The 20,330-nt window shown below is 38.4% G+C and overlaps 1 protein-coding gene across 6 annotated transcripts in view; it reads right to left on the bottom strand.

Annotated features, from left to right (window-relative positions):
* Positions 1–205: 205 nt before the first annotated feature.
* The window catches only part of CSGALNACT2 (chondroitin sulfate N-acetylgalactosaminyltransferase 2), a 35,594-nt gene continuing 15,469 nt past the window's right edge, over positions 206–20,330 (bottom strand). For 4 of the 6 annotated variants that reach the window (XM_064513794.1, XM_064513795.1, XM_064513798.1 and 1 more), the window contains 8 exons: positions 17,289–18,539; positions 16,445–16,543; positions 9,158–9,374; positions 8,535–8,636; positions 6,581–6,759; positions 4,977–5,071; positions 3,392–3,473; positions 206–2,200 (listed from right to left, as the gene is read on the bottom strand). In XM_064513794.1, coding sequence (XP_064369864.1) covers positions 1,908–2,200; positions 3,392–3,473; positions 4,977–5,071; positions 6,581–6,759; positions 8,535–8,636; positions 9,158–9,374; positions 16,445–16,543; positions 17,289–17,970 — 1,749 coding nt within the window. In that variant the 5' untranslated portion in view covers positions 17,971–18,539 and the 3' untranslated portion in view covers positions 206–1,907. Of the gene's footprint in view, positions 2,201–3,391; positions 3,474–4,976; positions 5,072–6,580; positions 6,760–8,534; positions 8,637–9,157; positions 9,375–16,444; positions 16,544–17,288; positions 18,540–19,457; positions 19,555–20,330 lie in introns of all 6 variants that reach the window. The other 2 variants (XM_064513797.1, XM_026116787.2) reach the window with 2 other exon arrangements.

Below are 20,330 nucleotides of genomic sequence, written 5' to 3' on the forward strand. Positions count from 1 at the left end.
GCCCAACCAAAATAACATCTGGTATAAACTTAAGTTGTCTAGGGAACTGACTAGACTTTCACAACTTGTCTGAATATTCACTTGAGATGCAATAAATAGCTAGTTGAGCTTTTGCTACAAATATTGTTGTTTGAATCTGGCACATCCTCCACCTTGTAAAATATTATCGTAAAAAATTTATTTCAATGAAACAACTTAAAACAAATTCTAAAATGCAGACATTCAATTTATTTACAGAGAATATCATTTGCAAGAAGTCTTGCAATGCATTCCCTCCACTTTAAGTACAATACAGTACACCGTTCTCCACAATAAGTTACATAAAGGCAGATTTTATGTACATGTAAAAAGGATCAGTGCCCAGAACTATTTGCACAGCATATCTGCTATTCAGAAACCAAACATTTAAATCTCTTAATTGCCTTCAGAATTCTTGAAACACACTGAATTGATAAACAGATCTTAATTAGCTGAGAGAAGGGTTTTCAACTAACTTCTAAACTCAGTGGAGACCATGCAAATGGTTCAACCACTGAATTAGCATTCTGAGCACTCATTTTAAAAAGGAAGACACAAAAAAGAGGCATTCCATAGGACAGCATATAAGACAACATGGAGAAAAACGCCCTGCCTGCATTTCAGCTGTTTATGTACCCTGAAATACCAAATGAAAAGTAGGGAAATAGTAGTGCCATTGTACAAGGCACTAATGAGACCACACATGAAACACTATGTATAACTCTGTTCATGCCTTTTCAAAAAAAAAAAAAAAAAAAATAACTCAATGAAGAATAAGGCTATTAGGATTATCAGTGGAATGGAGAGTATCCTGTGAAGAAAGATTATAACTGCACTTGCTTTTTCCATCTAGCGGAACAACTAACAGTCTATGACTGCCTTCTAAAAATATGCCAGGGAAATGCCAGACGAAGGGAAAGAAAGCAAAGGGACAATATCGGCATAGCAGCAAACATACGTATTGAAATGAAAAGATAGCTTCTCAACTTTAAGGCTGAGAGGTACAGGCAGGACCTTTCAAGGAGCAGTAGTGAGGCCAAATATCCTTAAGCAACCGAGTTTGTTTACCAGTACAGCTCAGTTTATAAAAGAGTCTAAGATGTGGTGTCTACTGCAGCAAAAGACTAGACCCAGAAACAAAACTGGAATGTTCTCAACCTGCTTGACCCACCACCAAGATAAGTGGTGTCTCTTTTACACTGTGAAACTATATTAAATGCTTTAAAAATCCACTTTAAAAGATTTTCATTTTCCCCCCTTTCACATAAGTTATTCCGTATTCAACAATGTGAATGTCTGTTAATACAGGAAATACAGCACCAAGCTACTGCTGTGAAGTCAGCAACCTGAAGAGTTAGCATACCAATCAGCATATCTTGCATACCTTTTACAGTGGGATTCTTTTTCACACTTTTCTCATTCCACACCTTTCTCTTGTTTCTACAGTGGAATGTAAATATAGCATCCCTCTAAAGGTACAGTGCAGTGAGCCATACAAGACTTAAAATACTCTGCAGACAACACAAAAGATTACTTAATCTAATCCATAAAATAATGCAGATATAAGAACCACAATGTACCATGTGGAAAAGTGTTGAGTTGTACATTCCACTGATGTGTTCTTCCAATCAATACTGAAGACATTTTCCTTGTACTGTATAAGCTTCCTGGATTCTTATTTCAGGTGCTTGAACTGATAAGATATGTAGGTAACAGCATATCAGTCAAAGAGTTACTTAGAAAACAAAAACAGGAACCAAAAAAACCCCTAAACTCTTTTTCACTGAAAAAGAGAGGCACTGCATTTTTAAGCTGAATTAAGGCTGTAAAATGATGCTGGTTCATTGTGAATTTGAAGTCGTCATCTTCACCCTGCCGCAGGGCTTCATTTAACCCACTGCTTCGCTGTTAGTCCTATAAGCCTGTTTACGGAGATGAGTCTCAATCTCCTCCCTGAAGACCAGCATGCCAAGGTGAGAGTGAGATGCTTCATTCATGGCTTTGGATTGGATACACATGCGATACTGCTCTGGAGTCAGTTCGTCTGCACAATGTTTCTCATGCCAGAGGTGGAAGAGACCGGGGACTGGTGTCCTCACCACAATAAGGTCACCGTGCAAGTACTTCCTGTAAAGGTGAACATCCTCACCGCCCCAGCCTTTCACTTCCAAGTCAAACCCCCCTATAAAACAACATCAGAAAGTGTTATTTTGGTATAAAAGCTAGATCTAAGGCAAAAAAAGCAACAGTCCTTGTGTGACATATTAACAATTCTTATATGACATACCAGAAATTCTGGAGCAATTAACTGTAACTACTCCATGCCAAGGCATGACAAATTGAGGCAGAGAAGCTTCAAGCATACTGCATCCTTAGTGGTGGAAACTGCCTAGGACATAGATCAGGCGCTGCTGGCATCAGGGAGTCTCTTACAACAGAGTCTCCAAATCGCATTATGCGTGACATACCATGTGACAGCTGCAGAAAGTGGTAAGCAAACCTTACTGGGGATGCTTTCTCTTATTTTTAGCAATCATAATGGATTTCAGCATCTGGATAACAAAGCAAGTCATGCACCATATGAAAAAGCCTTCTCTATGAATGCCAGCAATTACTCCCTAGATCACAACTCAAAACATTGGATTAAGAGAAGGAATCCAAATCCACCATTTTAAGTTCCCTCTTGACTTACCAGGACCATAGTGAAAAAAATCAATCCTGACTGATGCACAAACTCCAAACTCTAGAATTCTGTCATTTTCATTTAGCACATAACATACACATGGCAATATGACTGTTACTGCATTAAATAACTATATAGCACTTACGGCAAGCAATACAATACCATCTACTTCCAGCAGATTATTTTCAAGACAGCCTTCTAAACTGGAGAACATCAAGCTGTTGTGAGTTTTAATGGCATGCCACAAGAGGGTGCCAAAGCATATTTCTAAAGCCTTAAGCCACTATATCCAACTATTACTACTCAAGCTATTTAAAAAAACAAGAGAATTTTAACATTTCTTTTTTCTATGGGAGGTTTACTTGGGAGATGTGCTTCAGGAACTTTATTAATTTGCTTCCCATATTCAAAAAGTACAAAGAAATGATTTTCTTTCTTCTTTTTTTTTTGTTTTTTAAAGACGTTCCTGAATGAAATGCTGTTGATACTAACAAATGTTGTGGTCAGATGGCATGTCAAAATCTAAAAAACTAATCTCTTTCTTCAAACTTGACAATCAGCAAGTCTGACTGCTGGACTCAGCAGAATAGCATGAGACATATATGTATTACTTTCATGAAGTTAAATAAGAGTAGAGAATCAACATTTGAATACCTTGCTACAAAACAATTTTGTTTAATTTCATCTTACCAACAGTCAGAAAGTCTGTCCGATATTGACAAGTCATCCCAAAGCCAAAATCCCGCCAGAAACCAGAATCCTTCTTGTGTACCTGCAATTTTAAAATGCTAGTGTTTTGAAATGCACGATACAATGAAGGAAGTACATTGTACTTGGTTTTGCAGAAACCTAAATTCTTTTGATCATTTGCTCAATGCAGGATGCAGCATATAATGCTTCAAATATTTCTGTGTCATAATATATTGCACACATGTGGACCTAATTACCTGTTGCTCACTTCATCATTTTTTTTTTCTCCAGTTCCAAATACTTACTCTCTTTGCAGTTTCCACTTCTATCTTTCTGCTACTCTACTCCTCCATTTTCTATATATCTGCTTGGACCAAGCAGAAAATTTTTGGTAGTCCATTGCCAAATCATCCGTTCCCAGTACTCCAATTCCTACCCATTTTCTAATGCCACATTTGTCCCCTCGTGTTTTGATATTACAAGAAAAGTACAGTTTATAGTTGAAGTCAGCAACCATACAGCTGTTGGATTCAAAGTAAATATAGCTGTCAGGCTATGTCAGAGCAGTTCACTCTGCTCTCAGCTGTGACTACTTGAAGCCAAAAGTAAAAGCTTCCCTTCCAACTTCTGCAGTGTTCTAGCAAACAACTACTTTGGGGGATGGGGGGGTGTTCCTCTTTTAGTAAGACTGCGTTGCTCTTTCCTTTCTCTCCTCCAAACTTATCTACCTCAGAAGTCCCGGCTGTTAAAACCTCCATTTCATTTATGCAGCCTCTTAAAAGAGAGGATAAGGCTGGACATTAACTGCAGCCCTTCCACCTCCAGGCAACAAAGATCCAGAAATAAAGCCCTTCCTCCTTTCTGCTGAGCACAAAATTATCCTTGAACGTATTCTCTCAAATGTTTGTGGGTTTTACCTATTTATTTTCTCTACAAGCTCCCCTAAGAAACAGTGTTTCTCATTCAGAAAGCAAGACGTAATTAATTTCATAACAACCAATGATTATGGTGGATATTGGATGGCAGAGGTAAAAAACCAGCTTGCATGAATAGGACAGCTATATACAGCACGAATAGAGCAACTTGCCTGAACATCTTGCCTACCTCGACTTACTTACGTGGAATTCACCCTGCAGCTACCCTTTGGTAGTTAACAAAGAGAAGTCTATATTGAGGGAAACTTATCAAGAAGCATTCAGAGCGTTTTCTGTTCACACCTTCTCTGACTGCTGGAGCACAACGAAGAGACAATTGCTGCCATGGTACAGTTAATGCCCCCTCCTGATAAAATCTTGCCTTTCCAAGCCAGAATTAAGCATTAGGCCAGAACTACTAACTTCCTTTCACTAGTTGAACACTTTTCTAAAATCTACGTAGAACTCTGGTTTTTATCTAAGAATATATGATTTTTGTACTGTTTGATAAGCTTCTTTTCCAGGTGCTTTGCCTATAATGGAGAAAAGTGCTTAGATATTTAGACACATAGCCAAAGGTTTTAAGATATCCCAAACACACTAAGTCACACACAATTTTGTTTTAATACAGGGCACAACTAACTCTCTTCAGAATAAATCAGGCTGCTTACCAATTGCTGCTCCACAGGGGGTGGTATATCTTGGTTGGCATAGACAATAGCAGGATTATAGAGGCTAAATACCACAGGATAAAAAACCTTTTTTCCTAGAAGTCAAAAGATAATTATTTATTATGACCATCCCCTTTCTGAAGGCAAGAGGAAACTGTAGAAGTCTCCTCTTTATGTGAAATGTTATTAGCCATCTAATGAAAAACAGTAAGTATAAAGTCTATCCGCTAGGATTTTCCACTTAGGGAGACCATAATATCTTCTGGGGCAGAGCCCATAGGAGGAAATAATAATAATAACAATAATATATCACAATATCACATTGGATGACAGCAAAAAATCTCTAAAATAATCATAAGCAGTTAAGCTACAAAAATAACCAAGACCAATTAACACCCTGCATAGCCTGAGTTTTATTTATTTAAAGGCATGTGATTTCCAGCATGTATGAGCCCTGCAAGGTCATCAAGCATTGTAAGTATCTTGATTATGCTGTGACACCAGTTCAACACCTATTAGAGAAATCTGACAAATACTTTTCAAGGATCTCTTGCACTGCCAGTAGTGCACGGGCATTAGCAATAGCCCACAAGAATACATAGCATTCTGATTTGGGCACCAACTCTGACCATGTGTGAGGTGTCTTCAGATCTCACTTGAAGCAGAGGTGGGCCACTGTCAGCATAAGCTGTCAAGCAGTCTCTCAAACTCCCTTCCTTGTGAAAGTTCACAAAGTGCTCCTCTCCAAAATTTTCCCAATTACTTATACAACCCATTTCATGAAGTGCAGACAGACAAAAATAAAAGAAAGAACAAGAATTAGAATCCAAATATCTGATCTATAGCAGTCTCTCTTGTCCATTCATTACGTGAAGAAAAATATCTGCTCATTCCAAATTGACATTTGAAGAATAAGATTTCCGGCTGCAACAAATCTATAAGAGTAAGCATTAAAAAACAGAACAAAACTATGTTTGACAGGAGGAAGTGTTTAAGTAGAGTGCATGAGAGTAGAGTTCAAAACTCAAGGAAGCATTTTTCTTCTTGAGAAGCTTGTAAAACAAGTAAGCTTCATAAACTTGAAACAACCTGGTCAGAAAACTTCAGAGCTTGGGATGTAAACATGCAACCCTAGCTCTGCCTCAGTCTCTGTAACGAACATGTTGCGTAGCTTTACTGCAAACCACCTGTGTTTTGACCATACAAGTATAAATGCTAGAAGACATAAAACCAACTTAGAGATTTTCATATAACAAAAATCACCTTCCACTTCCGTAAGTTCACACAGAGCTTTGTTATACAAAGTCTCCTACAAATTAAACTGTCCAACTTTTTCTTATTTAGCTAAATGAATAGAAAATGTGAAAACTTATCTATTGTACAAAAAAATATAATGAATTCTTATCTTAAGACAAATTACACTAAGGCAGAAACTATTTCTCAGTCTTGATAGCATTTTCTTTTGAGCACAGTTATTTTTCCTTTTGCTAGATGCATGCTACTGAACAGGTTCTACCATTCAAACTAGTTTATGTGCTCAACTCAGGACAATTTAAAAGCCAAACAAGACAAGACTCAGTTACAGCAACTCAAAAGGAACATACCAGGCTCAGCATTCAAGCGGCAACTGTTGAGGAACTCAGCTGTGAAATAAACATCAACATCACAGAAGAACATCAGGACCTCGCCCTTCTCCCAGGCTCTGGCACCCATGTCAAGTCCCCGGCCACGGTTAAATTCCTCATTCAAAGAGACGAGTGTGTAATTGTGGAAGTTAGTTTCTCTGAAAAGAAAAACAGAGTCAAATTCAAAATAAATCCATGTGTGGGGTGGAAGAACGTTTATACTCTTCCAGCATTTTACAGTAATTTCATTTCTGACATTTTTAAAAATCCAGTTCTATATCAGGACGAGAAAGAATCTGTTCCATTTCAGTTTGCTGTTTAAAACACAGTTTAGACAATGCAAACAGATGGACCTGAGTCTTATTTCATAACTTAACTTTGCAATTAACTATTCAGACAGATTAAAAAAAGCCTTCTGGCAATGGATGTGAATTGAAATGTTCTCTGAAATTACGATGGCATCTGAAAATTGTCCCCACAAACTAACAATCCCTCACTAATAGGGCATATCCCCATCTGGTCCCCTGAAGTCTTCAAGGAGCTCAAACCAACAAAGCCGGAGTCCTGGCTCCACCAAAATCATGAGGCAAAAGCCCATTTGTACACTGATGCCACCATAACCTAGTCGATTTACTTTTTCCTCATTATTTCATACCAGCAGCATACTTGCTGCAGAAGGAGGAAAGCGTAGCAAGGGAAGCTGGAAATACATGTGGGGAATATCTTCAAGCAAAATAAACTACTTCTGAGACACACTGCAGGGCAATTTCTTGAAGATACAGAGTAAAGATATTCAAGAGTAGCACCATTAAAAAGATAAAGACCCAGATAAAGACACAGTGAGTCGGCTCTACTAAATGCAATTTTAGGCGAGAAGAACAGAAAGCCTCGTGGCAAGCATGGCAGGGGGCAGAAAGTGCCTTAGACACAGAAGGAGCCAGCATTCAGCAAGCTAAATGTCATGGTGGCTTTACAGGAGTAAGACAGAAGAATTCCTTGCTACTTAAAGGTTCTGTGCATGACAGACCAATTCACCATGACATTTTAATCCAGCAACACAATAGTCTCTGTCAAATACATTTAATTAGAAAAGCCTTGGTCCTGAGTTGTACGACAGGGACATGCAGGCTGCAGGCTTATTCCTGGCTAACAAATTTAATAGGCTCAGGAAAGAGTAAGAGCTCAGGCAGAGAGCTAACTTTCTTAGAGACTGACAGACACAACTACTCAATCTGAAAGTGAGACAGGTTTCTCACCTAATTGGGCAAAGCTGTCCCATTCCTCTGGAGACAGAAAAGCAACGTTTGGGAATTTTATATCTGAACTGCTGTAATGGTATTTGCTGTAAGTCATGACTGACGAATCACCCTTCGTTTGAAGTTGCTCTACAGAAAAAGGTAAGTATAGGGGGGTATTCTGGAGCCATTACATTATACATAGAGGACAAAGCTTAACTTCTTGACCAGATAGACTCAGCAGCCCACCAGCCCTGACTACAGCAGCCAGTCATTTCTCCTCATCATCATTAAAATAAATTCTCCAGTGAAAGAGCTGTCACAATGTGCATCCCAGTTCAGTAGCAATAAAATATTGTGCCATTAATTCTGAACAGCCTGTGACTGAATATTCATGGCAAAATTCATTCCTGTATTTTTTGGTGCTGTCAGATGGAAACCTCAAAGCCACCGCTGTTAGCCCTTCTTGGACTATAACTTGGATTTTTAGTTGTGCATGCCTTCAGATACAGAAAACTCAAAATATTGCCTAAAAGTTTACAGGAGACTTTTGTAACTTAAGCTATGAAATTCTCAATGAAAAATTATTCAATGCAAGTAAAGCTTACTTTTCTTATCAACCTGTAATGGCCTATAAAATTCTTCACTTTAACTGCCAATCAATATCGTTTGTATTGACTGATGTTGGATATACTTACCTAGCTACAGACTCTAGGATGCTTTTTACTTCTGACAGTCCATCTTGTCCGAAGTATACCACAGTGAGATGAATACGCTTATCCTGATGAATACACACATCCCTATAAGCACAAAGATGAGCTGGTATTATTACTTGCAACACAACAGAAACCTCAGGTACTTTAAAAAACATTGGCAGATAAAAGTATTTTGGTGAGACTTCAACTAGCTTTTTAAGAAAGCAGAGAAAAATGTTTTCCTGCTTCTCTCCCCCATCCTTCCCATTTGAATTAGAAGGTACCAATATTGTGTGCCTCATTCCAACACCTTATTTTAGGAACAGGAGCTCAAAAGCAGATATAAGTACAAAAATGAGCATGCTCAAGATCAATTTCCAGGTTCACAATGGCCGTGGCATTCAATCTAAAAGGGGTTTTGGTGTAGTTTGAGAGGCTCTTAAATCCATTTAGAAGGAACATTTTCTCCATGCAATAGGTTCAGTTACAAACACTTCAAGGCAGATGCACACAATGCTGGAATCATTAGTTCTATCACAGATCCAACAGAACAGAAATTAATTTGGAAAACGGAAAGAATACTGAAAGTCAGCAACATAGCTCACTGTATAGTCTAACACACCTACCTAAAGTTTTGCATAAATTGTGCAAATGCCTCAGTTCTTCCAGCAAGAGGAACAATAATGTTAATGATTGATCTAGAAATATCGACTGTTTCACTCTTCACTTTCATGAGTGGTCCAAAAGGTCGGAACAATGTGACATGCCTGTATTCCATGCCATCCATCTTCTTATAAAACAGTTCATACTGTGTCCCCTTATCTCTTTCTGTACGATAGTAACCTGAAGAATAAGTCACAAGTAATTTATGAAGTCAAAGATCCCAGCAATTTTATTTCAGAAACACTGTTTTTCTTGAGAACTATAAAGAAATAAAAGAATAAAGCTATTTGGGCTATTTAGCTCTCTGTTGTTTTCTAAAACAAGCAAAAAATTCCCACAAACCACTACAAATTACAATCACTCTTCTGCCTTCTTAGTACTCATCTGAAAAACAATCTCAAACCATTCTCAAACCAATAGCTCCCCCTTGCTTTTCGGAGCTCAGCAATAGGTTTTATGGTCCTATGTCAACTTCTCAGGCAGGTTCTCAAGCAGAGTAAGAATCAGGCATTCCCAGTGAAAGAGGAATTCAGCCTCATTATCTAATATTGCCTTTTCTTAATCCATTCAGTAAGGGGCCATCCTTCCCCTGAGCTACTCCACAATAATAGCAGAGATCATCTGGCCAGCAATGGACACGACACAAGCTGTGGGCAGAACAGATGAAACATAGTAATTTGCTTGGCAAAGCCCATGAAGTCTGAAATACGATACCTAAAGAAAATCCCTGTGTGATAAATGCTGGAATACTTTAAAACTATTGTTTTGGTTGCTGACCACAACCTACAGCGTTTTCTATCCCATAAATACAGAGAGTGGCATTTGACTACAGACATGGTATTCAAAGGACATGGACCAAGTTTTCTATGTAGCTATGACACTTTTTATTTGATAAAGCAATTAGTTTGCTATACATAATATTATCTACTTAGAGATATTTTACCTTAAGATGCTTACTGGGTAACAGAATCTACCCCTTTCAGGACAAATATTTAAAGTTAGCTGACTGCTTTCATTTAAGACCCATCAAGGAATTAAGCCAAACCAAATAGCCTCTCCAATGTTAAACCACAAAGGAAAAGACCAAGACTCATCTGTGGATTCAACTGGATTGCTAATCCCACATCTGTATTACCTCACGTAGCCTGAGGGTAAAAAGTGGTGACAGGAAAGATACTCCAACAGAATTGCCCTTTGTTCATCCCATCTCAGCTCTCCTCTCTCCCCACAGAAGAAAAAGGTATAGTTAAAGAACATAAGCTAGATAATGAACCAAACAACTTTCAGCTGAGCAGGCCACACAGACCACTGTAAAAGCTAAGGAATAGCTACATATCCCAAAATAGGACAAATGCCACTGTATTTCCAGTCACTTGACAGGTTGCAGCCTGACCTGCCTTTTCTCCTGCAAGCAAGCCTGCTGAGCAACTGTTCTACCCTCACTTCTGAAATACTCTTCCAGCCTCCCACCTGGAAAGAAGGTGACAAGAAAGGATATATGAATGTTCTGGTGACAGAGGTTTGGCTTCTGTGTGCAGTACTGATATTGTCCTTTTAGTTATTTCAGTCTTTTTGCAAATGAAATGAGGTCCTGAGAATGTATGCAGGGAGCAGTCCTCACATTAAGAACAGCTTGTTTTTGATTTGCTTCTTTCTAGCTCAGAAAAGAGAAAGAAGTGGTCATGCAGCTCTTCCGCTTTTCCTCTGAAGAAACCTATCTCCACACCTCAGGGCTTTTCCTGTGTTGGTTTTCTGACACTTTCCTCCCACTGCTTTCTCATTCCATACAAAAAGTAGAGGTATGTGTATACAGTCTTGCCCCAACTTTCTTCCTCTGCACCCCACTCCCCCTCTACCTTCATCCCTCCATCCAGTTGCTTAACATCCTTTCCCCCACTCACTCTACCTAGCTCCTATGACATCCTTCTGCCTCAGCTTCCTTCTCCCAGCCACTCCACAAACCACAGCCAGTTTCCCCTCCTTCTGCCCCTATCCTATATATCTGCCTCTCTTTAACAGCAGCTTCCCTATTCCACTTCACTATTTTGCTGCACCTCTAATGCACTTTCTTGCAGGTGAGCACGAGCACTAACAGAATTAACAGGAAACGTTGATTACTATCAGAGACGGCCAGTGGGAGATGGGGTGTAGCAGACCAAGCTGATGCCATGACTGAAAGTTGCTGGTGACCAAATAAAACCTTTCAAGTAGATACTCTCTAGCTGTTTAACAAAGTTTTGCAATGCGCTTTTAAGACATATATCCATCCACATTTTTTCCTTTGTGAACACACAGCCACATAAAATAAGCACATTTTAATAAGGATGACAAGCATGACATTTTCAAATTAGCATGTTAATTACAAGTACTGAAAAGGGTGTTTGAGTGTAACAGTGAAAGTTCACAAGATCTTGACTGTTACAAGTAGAAAAAAAATCATAAATCCCTGTCAGTCCTTTTCCACTCCCACCTCTTGTGTAGAGTAGTCCAATGTTGTATCTTGAAAACAGCTTCTTGGTTAGAGGAGTAGTTGATGCACCACAGTAAGTGTTTTCACACCATGTTCTCATGTGATATACAACAAATACTTTACACCACTATTCCTGGGTATATTAACATTCAATACTGTATATTCTTTTCTCTAGTGTCCAACAGCTATTTAAAGAGGAAAATACACCCTAAATGGTAAGGAAAGTTTTAAAAAGCATCTGTCACAATTGCCAGTAGCTTATCTCTAATCAAAGGATAACATTATGCCTCAGTCTACAACATGATGCTAGTACAGGACAGGGAAAAGAATTCTTCAAAGTAATTAAAAATACTGCTGTATTTGCTGTATGTATGTAACTCTATAGAGACTTTAATAAACAAGTCCAAGTTTGAGTAAAGCCTTGTGAACATTCACATGTTGGAAAGCAAGATTCCAGACTTGTGTCTCAGCATTCTACCATCACCCCACTTTTAAAAATTGTTTTAGTAGCATGTGCTCCTGAAGTTCCTTTCCTTGCTATGAGCTAACCTCCCTAGGTAATCTACAGATTTGAATGATTTTATGAAATTAAAGCTTTTGTGCACAGAAGTAGTCAGAATTGAGACCAGCCAGAAAAAGTTAACATCTGTTTTACTTCTGAATGTTAAAAACCTGTACATACTAAGGAACAACTCATTATGTAATAAAATTGCTATCTTACCTTTCAACTAGTATACACTGGCTACCATTCAAAATAGAGATCCATAAGCAAAGTAGTAAAAAGCAGCAGAAATTGTTTAACAGCTGTTATGTCCATGAAGCTTAACTCCGTTTGCAGAGAAGTTCTGTTTCTCACTAGGTAAGTTTAATCTTAGAAATACTGGGGATCAATTACATTTTATCAAAGCCAAAAGCTGTTCTTTCATTCCCTTGAATGCTTGTAGTCTTTCTTGGTAACACCAAATATAAGTGTTTTGTCTACAGAATCTAAGATCCAGGTACCACTTTTTATTAAAATTCCCTGATGAAGTACTCAGGATACTATTTTCTGATCGTATGGGGATACTTAAGGGGACGTTTGCATTACAAACAATCCATAGAGTTCTAAGGATGGCAAGGACTCTGGAAAAGCCTAACTTTGAGCATACAGCATTGGAATACACCATTTTTCCACCCCAAGGACATATTTTGGTGGGGAACCTTCCCTTGAGACTTAAACCGAGAGACAGTTTCTGGACTTTGTTCAGTCCCAGCTGGAAACACAGAAGCAAGAAAAGTGAGCTCAAACAACACTCAAATGCTGGCAGCCATTCAGTAACAATCTTTATTAGATACCAATGAGAGACTAGATTCTAGCTAAAAATGAGTAGTGCAATGACGTTCCTAGCTGCGACAAAATTATATTCTGAAAATACACTGATGCCTCTATTTTCTAAGGATTATTTTTAAATGGCTATTCAGTGGAAGAGCTTTCAATCTAAAATATCCCAAATAAATGAGCATGAGCTAAACAAAGTAAAATACAGATGCCCAGGAAGGCTCACGAAGAATCTGCATCACTATGCGAGACTCAAATGACACAGGCTTCTGAAGAAAGGGAATGGACAGAAGTAATACCCTTATGTTCTTTTCTTCATCCTCTGCTTCTCAATATTATCAAACACAGAACTCAAAGAAAGCTTCCATTTTTAATCAAGACCTCTCTTAGAATGCCCAGTTCAACAGTTAGGTTCATAGTTTGTAGTCCTAAACCCCTTCATTTGTGAAAATACGTAATATCACAAGTTTATCACCTTCAGGGGTGCTCTTTCGGCAAAGGAAATATCGTTAGGAATACAAAAGAAACTCACGATATCTCCACAACAGTCAGATGATCTAATGGAAATATTAAGAACGCAAAGTGCCTCTCAAACAGAAGTTGCTGAACAAGACTTTTAAGGTCAGATTTTGTTCTATTAATATTACCTTGAAAATTTTAGAAGCTTTCTTTTGAGTAGCAGAGAGAAGAAAGAAATAACAGTGTGGTAAATACAGCCCTACAGATCACAGAAACCTGATGGTTTTGTCTTCATCAGCAAGTATCTTTACAGTTGCAATGTGGGTTTGCAAACCAGTTCTATTTTGTGTCACTGTTCTAAGCTGCCAATAGCCATCATGTGGCTGTGGCAATTGTGCCCAATCACAGCTTCAAAACAGGTGTGGAATACTATCTTGCAGCCCTAAAAATACAACATCCATTTGGATAAGACTTAAAAAAGGTTGCTCCTTAACCTGGGCACAGCTTCCTTCCATCAGTGGTAAAAGTCAGAATACCCTCATGTAAAGAGACCACAGGCTGAGAAGGCTGTGGAAGAACTGCATGAGCAGCTGGATCAAGGACAGAGTGGAAAACAGGGCAGCAACAGGGATGTTACCATCCATCAGAATATATTTTGAATTTTTTCGGCCTATATGGTGTTAGGGTAGTAAAATAATGTACATTCTTTCTACCATGTATGGAGTAATTAAGCATGCCTTTTCTGAAAAGACTAAAATAAAGATAAAAATACAAGTTTAGACAAATTTAAATAGGCAAAAGGCAGATTAAGATTCAATTCACATCTTTAGTTGTGGTTGTCACAAGTGACTAACATAACTAAATCCTAAAACACAGTAAGAAATAAGTTTTTGATGCTCTTACAAATCAAGACTGATTCTTTTCACTGGGCTTCAAAGAATATATAAATACAGGGGAAGAATAATTTAGGACATGTTCAGTGGTGATGAAGAAATACCTTTAGATGGAATGGTCTATAAAAAAAGATGAAAATTTCAAAACTTATTTAAACAGCCACCAAATTCTCTAAGGATTTACTAATGTATCTGGAAGTATATACCACAGGAGATTACAGAGCTCAAGGTTTAGTCTGGTATTTAACAAGTCCAGGAAAGAGCTGAAATAATTCCCAGAACCAAACATTTACCTACATGAAAAATTGGACTGTTGAGGTGGGAAGTTAGAACACATTCCTAAAATAAACATGCCTGTTTCTAGTTTAGCTTATGGCAGTGGCACAGTTTTGTGGGCAGTGGCACAGTTTTGTGGGTAAGTTTCTGCAGGTAGATATGCAGTAGTTTTGAGAAAGCATTCCTGCAAGTCAAAACAAAAGTAAAATCAGTACATCTACTTTAAGCATAAATTATGATGGCTATGTATTAGCTCATGCAATATCATGTTTTGTCTCCTTCCCCTCCCCCAAAACCCAATCCTGTAACAGTTTCTCAACCTCCTGTTCCAAATTGCAAAGCTCTCATCATAGTCTTGAAAGTCCTTGTTACAGTCCTGTAAATCACTTGTTACAAAACAATCTATCAGCAACTGAAGAGGATACAGAACTTGAAGTAAAACAAATAACTTGTTATTTAAGTCAATTTTAACAGACTTTCTCTAAACAAACAATGCTAATTTGGCAACAACAAAGTAGTGCTCTTCGGAGGCTTACAGGAACAGCCATGACATCAGTAAAGGCACTGGGTGTGCTGTAAAACTTGAACCCATCTGTTTACGATAGCTTGAGGGAACAGTATTTTCTAAACGGAAAGGCAGCAACTTTCCAACTGGGCTTCCATCACCAGGCTGACAGATTAGGTAACACACCAGCCTCTCTCGCAGCGCTTAAGCATTAGGGAATAGGAGGTTTCATTGTGAGTTGGTTCCATTTCTTAATTCTAAATTTTGGAATAATAAAAAAACCCAGCTAATACACAGAAGCAGCTTCCCTCCCCCCCCCCCCCCCCCCCCACTGGCCCAATATCTAGAATAGCCAGTACTATTTTTACATACACACAAAAAACACAGAATACCCACACAACCCACAACTGCTGGCTGAAACAAGACAAGGATATCAATCCTGTATCTATCTCACTGTGGCTCACTATGGCTAGTTACTAACACATATGACATACAGTACAGCACAAATTTTTGTTTAAGTATTGCATATTTTTTCTACAGTTCCTCTAGCCTATGCCTGAGGATACCACCTTTACAGTAAAAGAACATTGGTTCAATTGCCAAAAAATATGCTCTTTGGCTCCTAGTTATCAGTATACTGCTGTGAATGGAGACAGAGGTATGAAGTACAGTTCTAAGGCCCTAAATCAGCTTGTCTTCTTAGAAGTGAGCAGTCATTAAAGACAGTATATTAAGAAAAAAGAACAACTACTTCAGTAGTAGTTAAAAATCCACTAGAGCACAAGCAGTATCTAAAACTCCTAAAGAAAAGCAGTCGCACACTTAAGTTAATATAAAAAGAAAACCATTAATAAGACACTGCAGGAATAACTATGTTCAGGCAAAATAATAGTTTTTAGGTGAAAAACTTTACTAGAGCCTAATACCACACTGGTTGTATTATACTGGCAGAGTTAAGTGGATTCTACATCCTGCTCCACCTTCCTGAAGGATGAAAAGTACTGGCATTAAACTTCCAACAAAGTAGTTCAGCAAAACAGGCTGCTGTTAAGAGAGACTTCGAGCTACAGACCAACTGTATCATCCCAGACTGAAAGAACTGATTATTCCAAGGCCAATGGCACCTTTCTCCAGCATGTCTTTGCGTAATAGTAGAGACAGCAGTACTGCTGAGATGCAGATTCTCTTTTACAGTAATGCTCTTGCATTTATAACATGCTCCAACTTTTGTTTTTTATGGCAGCATGAGCTGTATAATATTGTTAATACAAAAAACAGGTAGTAGGGCAGTTTTTGATAATACTTATCTCTTTCAGCATTACACCATACCTTGAAAGCCAAGTTCTACAGGAATTACAGCTACTACATCCTGCAGGCGTGCCACTAGAAGTGCTGAAAGCATACCTTCTATGTTTCCATAGAAGTGTTCTGTAATTAAATTTACAAGCATTGAGAAAGAACTGTAGAGGGAACAAGAGAATGTAAACAAATGCTAATATTAACAGTCATATGCTTCAGAGTAATGCATGTTTTGTCCGTTAGCTGCACATTTTTCATATTGGGCCTAGTTCAAGGTTTCATAGCTTAACTGACTTCAGGAGTCGTATACCAGTCTCCCCACCAAAAGGTCTATCCAGGATATCAAGTTCTTCAGCTGGCATGATCGAGGCATGTTAATCTACCAATACTCTCCCTTCGGATGAGCATGCCAACTCCATGAGAATCGAAAGTCTGAATGCTAAAGGTGGCATAGAGATCTGTGAAGAAAAATACTCTGTAGCTTCACAACTGAATAGCTTAATTACGCAGGAACAAGAGAATCCATTTCTCCCTCTCTCCACCACTACTTTCATTGGAAGTCTTTCAGTTATTTATACCATAAGGACAAACACAAACCTTCAGCTAAAATAAACGACGAAATGCCTCAATATTTTAGGCTGTACACTTACTGTGGTGAACCTTTCTTCTGAAATACATTTCTTGCTCCCAACTCAAAACAAAACATCATGAAGCAATAACACTCTGATTACGAGAATTAAAGATTCTTACTGTGCAATTTCTGTTCAAGACCCTATTCGAGTAAGTAAAAATGCCAGAAATACAAACATCATTAAATGCCTGTTGGGACATTCTGTTAACTGTCTGGAAAGCATCTAATAAGCATTCACCATACCTTCTATGAAATCATTTTCATTATACAGCTGCCTCTCTCCTACTCCATCATCTTCATCTTGTCCATCTTCTTCATCTGGATTATTGATAACTTCCAGGCCAGCCTCAATAACTTCCACCAATTCATCTCGTTTATCCTTTCTAACAGGTTTTTCTTCCGGATGCCGAGTGAGCCCCATCTCTAACTGGAATACTTTCATGGACGTAAAGCTTTCAAAAGGAATGACGCCATATTCACTAGGCAGTTTAGCCCCCATGCTCACCTCAGCCTTGTCAATCTGGGAATGAAGAAACTCTAGGAGATCATTAGATGCTTGTTCTTTGGTGCCCTGATAGTTCATACCATTGATCTTGGGGCTCTTTTTCTCCTGCAGGGTTTTCAACTTATCACTCATTTCCTGAAGCTCTTGCTTTAGCTGGGCAATCTGACGTTTCAGACTTGTCGCTCGGTTTTGATAATGCTCCTCTTGTTCCTGCAGAAGGGCTTGATAGTATTCCTTACCCATGTTCTCACCTATGATCCCAGGCAGAGATCCATTACCCTCTGTTTGTGGAGCACACTCCAGCAAGTACATGAGCAAGATTAAACTGAATAGTAAGGCCAGACCCACTAACAGCCAACGAGTTCTGGCTTGAATTATTAAGCCTCTTCTGGGCATCCTTATAATATTTCCGCTTCCCATCCAAAAAGAGGACTTCTCTGCTCATACCTTTCCGGGAACATCCCCCCCAAGTCCAAATCTTAGAAAGTGAACAAAAGCATGATTGCAATAGTTACTATAAGCTCTGATATAGCAGCATATAAGCAGTTTTCAACCTTTGCCTTAATCATGTATCATTACAGAGACATAAATCTGAAGTTCCTATGTCATCCATGACCATCAACTGTAAGCGTGGCTGATGCCGAACAATTTGTTCAGGATGTCCCACCCCAAAGAAGAAAACCCATAAAAGGGGAAGAGGGGAGACACGAGGAAGGAATCATATTTCCATTTCTTAAGAGGAATAGTTACAGGATTTTTATTTAGCCCGCTTGAAGTTCAGTAAGGAAAGTCTGCAAAAGCTGTTTCACAAGCTTCAAATGCACAGCATTTAGTTCTCCCCACTATGTAAAAGTGAGGAGGCTACAGTTTAGTAATAGTAATTTTCATTGACTAGTCTGACATTTTCCTCTGGCACTTGAGTATTTTATTCCACTTCCTCCTCCTTTCTTTGGAATCTGTGGTTTGAGTCAGCAGAATGAAGACAGAACCTAAAATTAGAAGAGAGGTACATATTAGAACTACAAAGCAGCTGGTAATTTGGAAAACACATGAAGAAAGTTATAACATATGGATACAAAGGATTACTGGGGGAAGGGGTAGGAAAAGATAGATAAAACACTTTCTTTCCATTGCATTACCCAACAGTGACTCTATCTGACATACTGTCTGGAAAATACCAATACAAACAACCTACCAAAATTTTTCACATAGATAGTTAAAGCAGTAAGTGTTCTTCCTGTCTCATAAAGCATGTTTTTTTTGTTTTGTTTTTAAACTGCCCATTCCCTCCCCACAGAAAGACCAAGAAACAAAAACCCACATATGCCCTCCCTATCCCTCTAGATTTAAAAAAAAATCCAAGGACCATTTTGAAGCAGCAGAGGAAGCTTGCATTTCCATTTGCTTTTACTTTAAGTAAATATCTTTCAGGGAATAACTATTCACTCACAAATAAAGCCTTGCAGATTTAAACAAAGGTCACACAAAAAAGCCTTTTGGGATAGGTCAAAATTCATCAGAATTTCAAATTCAAATCCAGATTTTTGATTGAGAAAAAGCACACTCAGACTATCAATTCACTAACATTTCTCCCTCTTGTTTTGCATAGGCCAGAGTGAAGTTGATAGTGTGAAGGTCAGCCACCCTCTTATACTACTGACCAAACAGACTAGGAGAAGATCAGCAAAAAGATGACAGTTACATAAGGGGGGGGGGGGGGAGCAAAAAATGACATTCCTCATCTGAAATACTGTTTATGGGTCTATTTCAATTACAGCATAAAGACTAAAACCAGGGAGTAGGGGACACAGATAAACTGAATGCATGTGAACCTCCTTCAAAGGCTAACAAAATACTTCTGTCTAAGGTTTTGCTGTAGAAAATAAGTAAAGCTTTTTATAATTTACCCAAGGATCTATTAGCTCTGTGTCCACTTTGACTGGGTTGTGTAATTACTGTTTTGGGGCAGTTCTGGGACTTGAACAGCAGTTTAACTTCAATATCCTTATGGAATGAGAAAAACAGGAATAAAAATTACTCTCTCTAGTACTCTCTAAGTATGGGTTGACTAACAGAGTGTTATCTAACATTGCCACCAACCAGAAACCCAGTCTTCCTCAATCCTTGCAAATAAAGTCAGTGTCACAATGCACTCTCTGTGTTTAGGGCATAAACACCGATTACATCCTTGCAACTTTTCTCCCTTCCCATTCCGCCTCCAGCACCAGCATGTAGCTTCAGTGAGTACCAGGTACCAGCCATAAGCAATATCATGATATTCAGTATCCTCATTTGCAAATAAGCTCCAATAACAGAGCTTGAAAGATTAAATAATTTATTCATAACCCCCAATACCAATTAATAGAATTGCTGATCTTAAACCTGCATACATATCATATTACTGTTCGTTTTGTGTGAGCTGCACACCCAGGAGCAGTCCAGCTGAAGCCTTAGGACTGCTTCAAACAGGTATTTGTATTTCTACTGCTAAAACCCCTGCTTATAAGCCAGTTTAAGAATAAATTAGATTCTTTATGTAGAAATTCTAAATACAACAACTTAAAGGCAATAGATAACTGAAACTGAAGCTTTCTGAATTAACATGAAACTACTGAACACTTTGGTGCAAAATAGGTAACTATTATCTAAACTGAATTCTAAAAGACAACCTTTTAAGTTGAAATAAGACAGTAAGTTAGTCACTCTTCACTGAAGAAGTACAACATAAGTTAAATGTCTATAAAGTGATGAACACCAGATGTATCCTCAGACTATTGACC

Source organism: Dromaius novaehollandiae, chromosome 6 (genome assembly GCF_036370855.1).
Source record: "Dromaius novaehollandiae isolate bDroNov1 chromosome 6, bDroNov1.hap1, whole genome shotgun sequence".
In the NCBI taxonomy this organism is placed as follows: Eukaryota; Metazoa; Chordata; class Aves; order Casuariiformes; family Dromaiidae; genus Dromaius; species Dromaius novaehollandiae.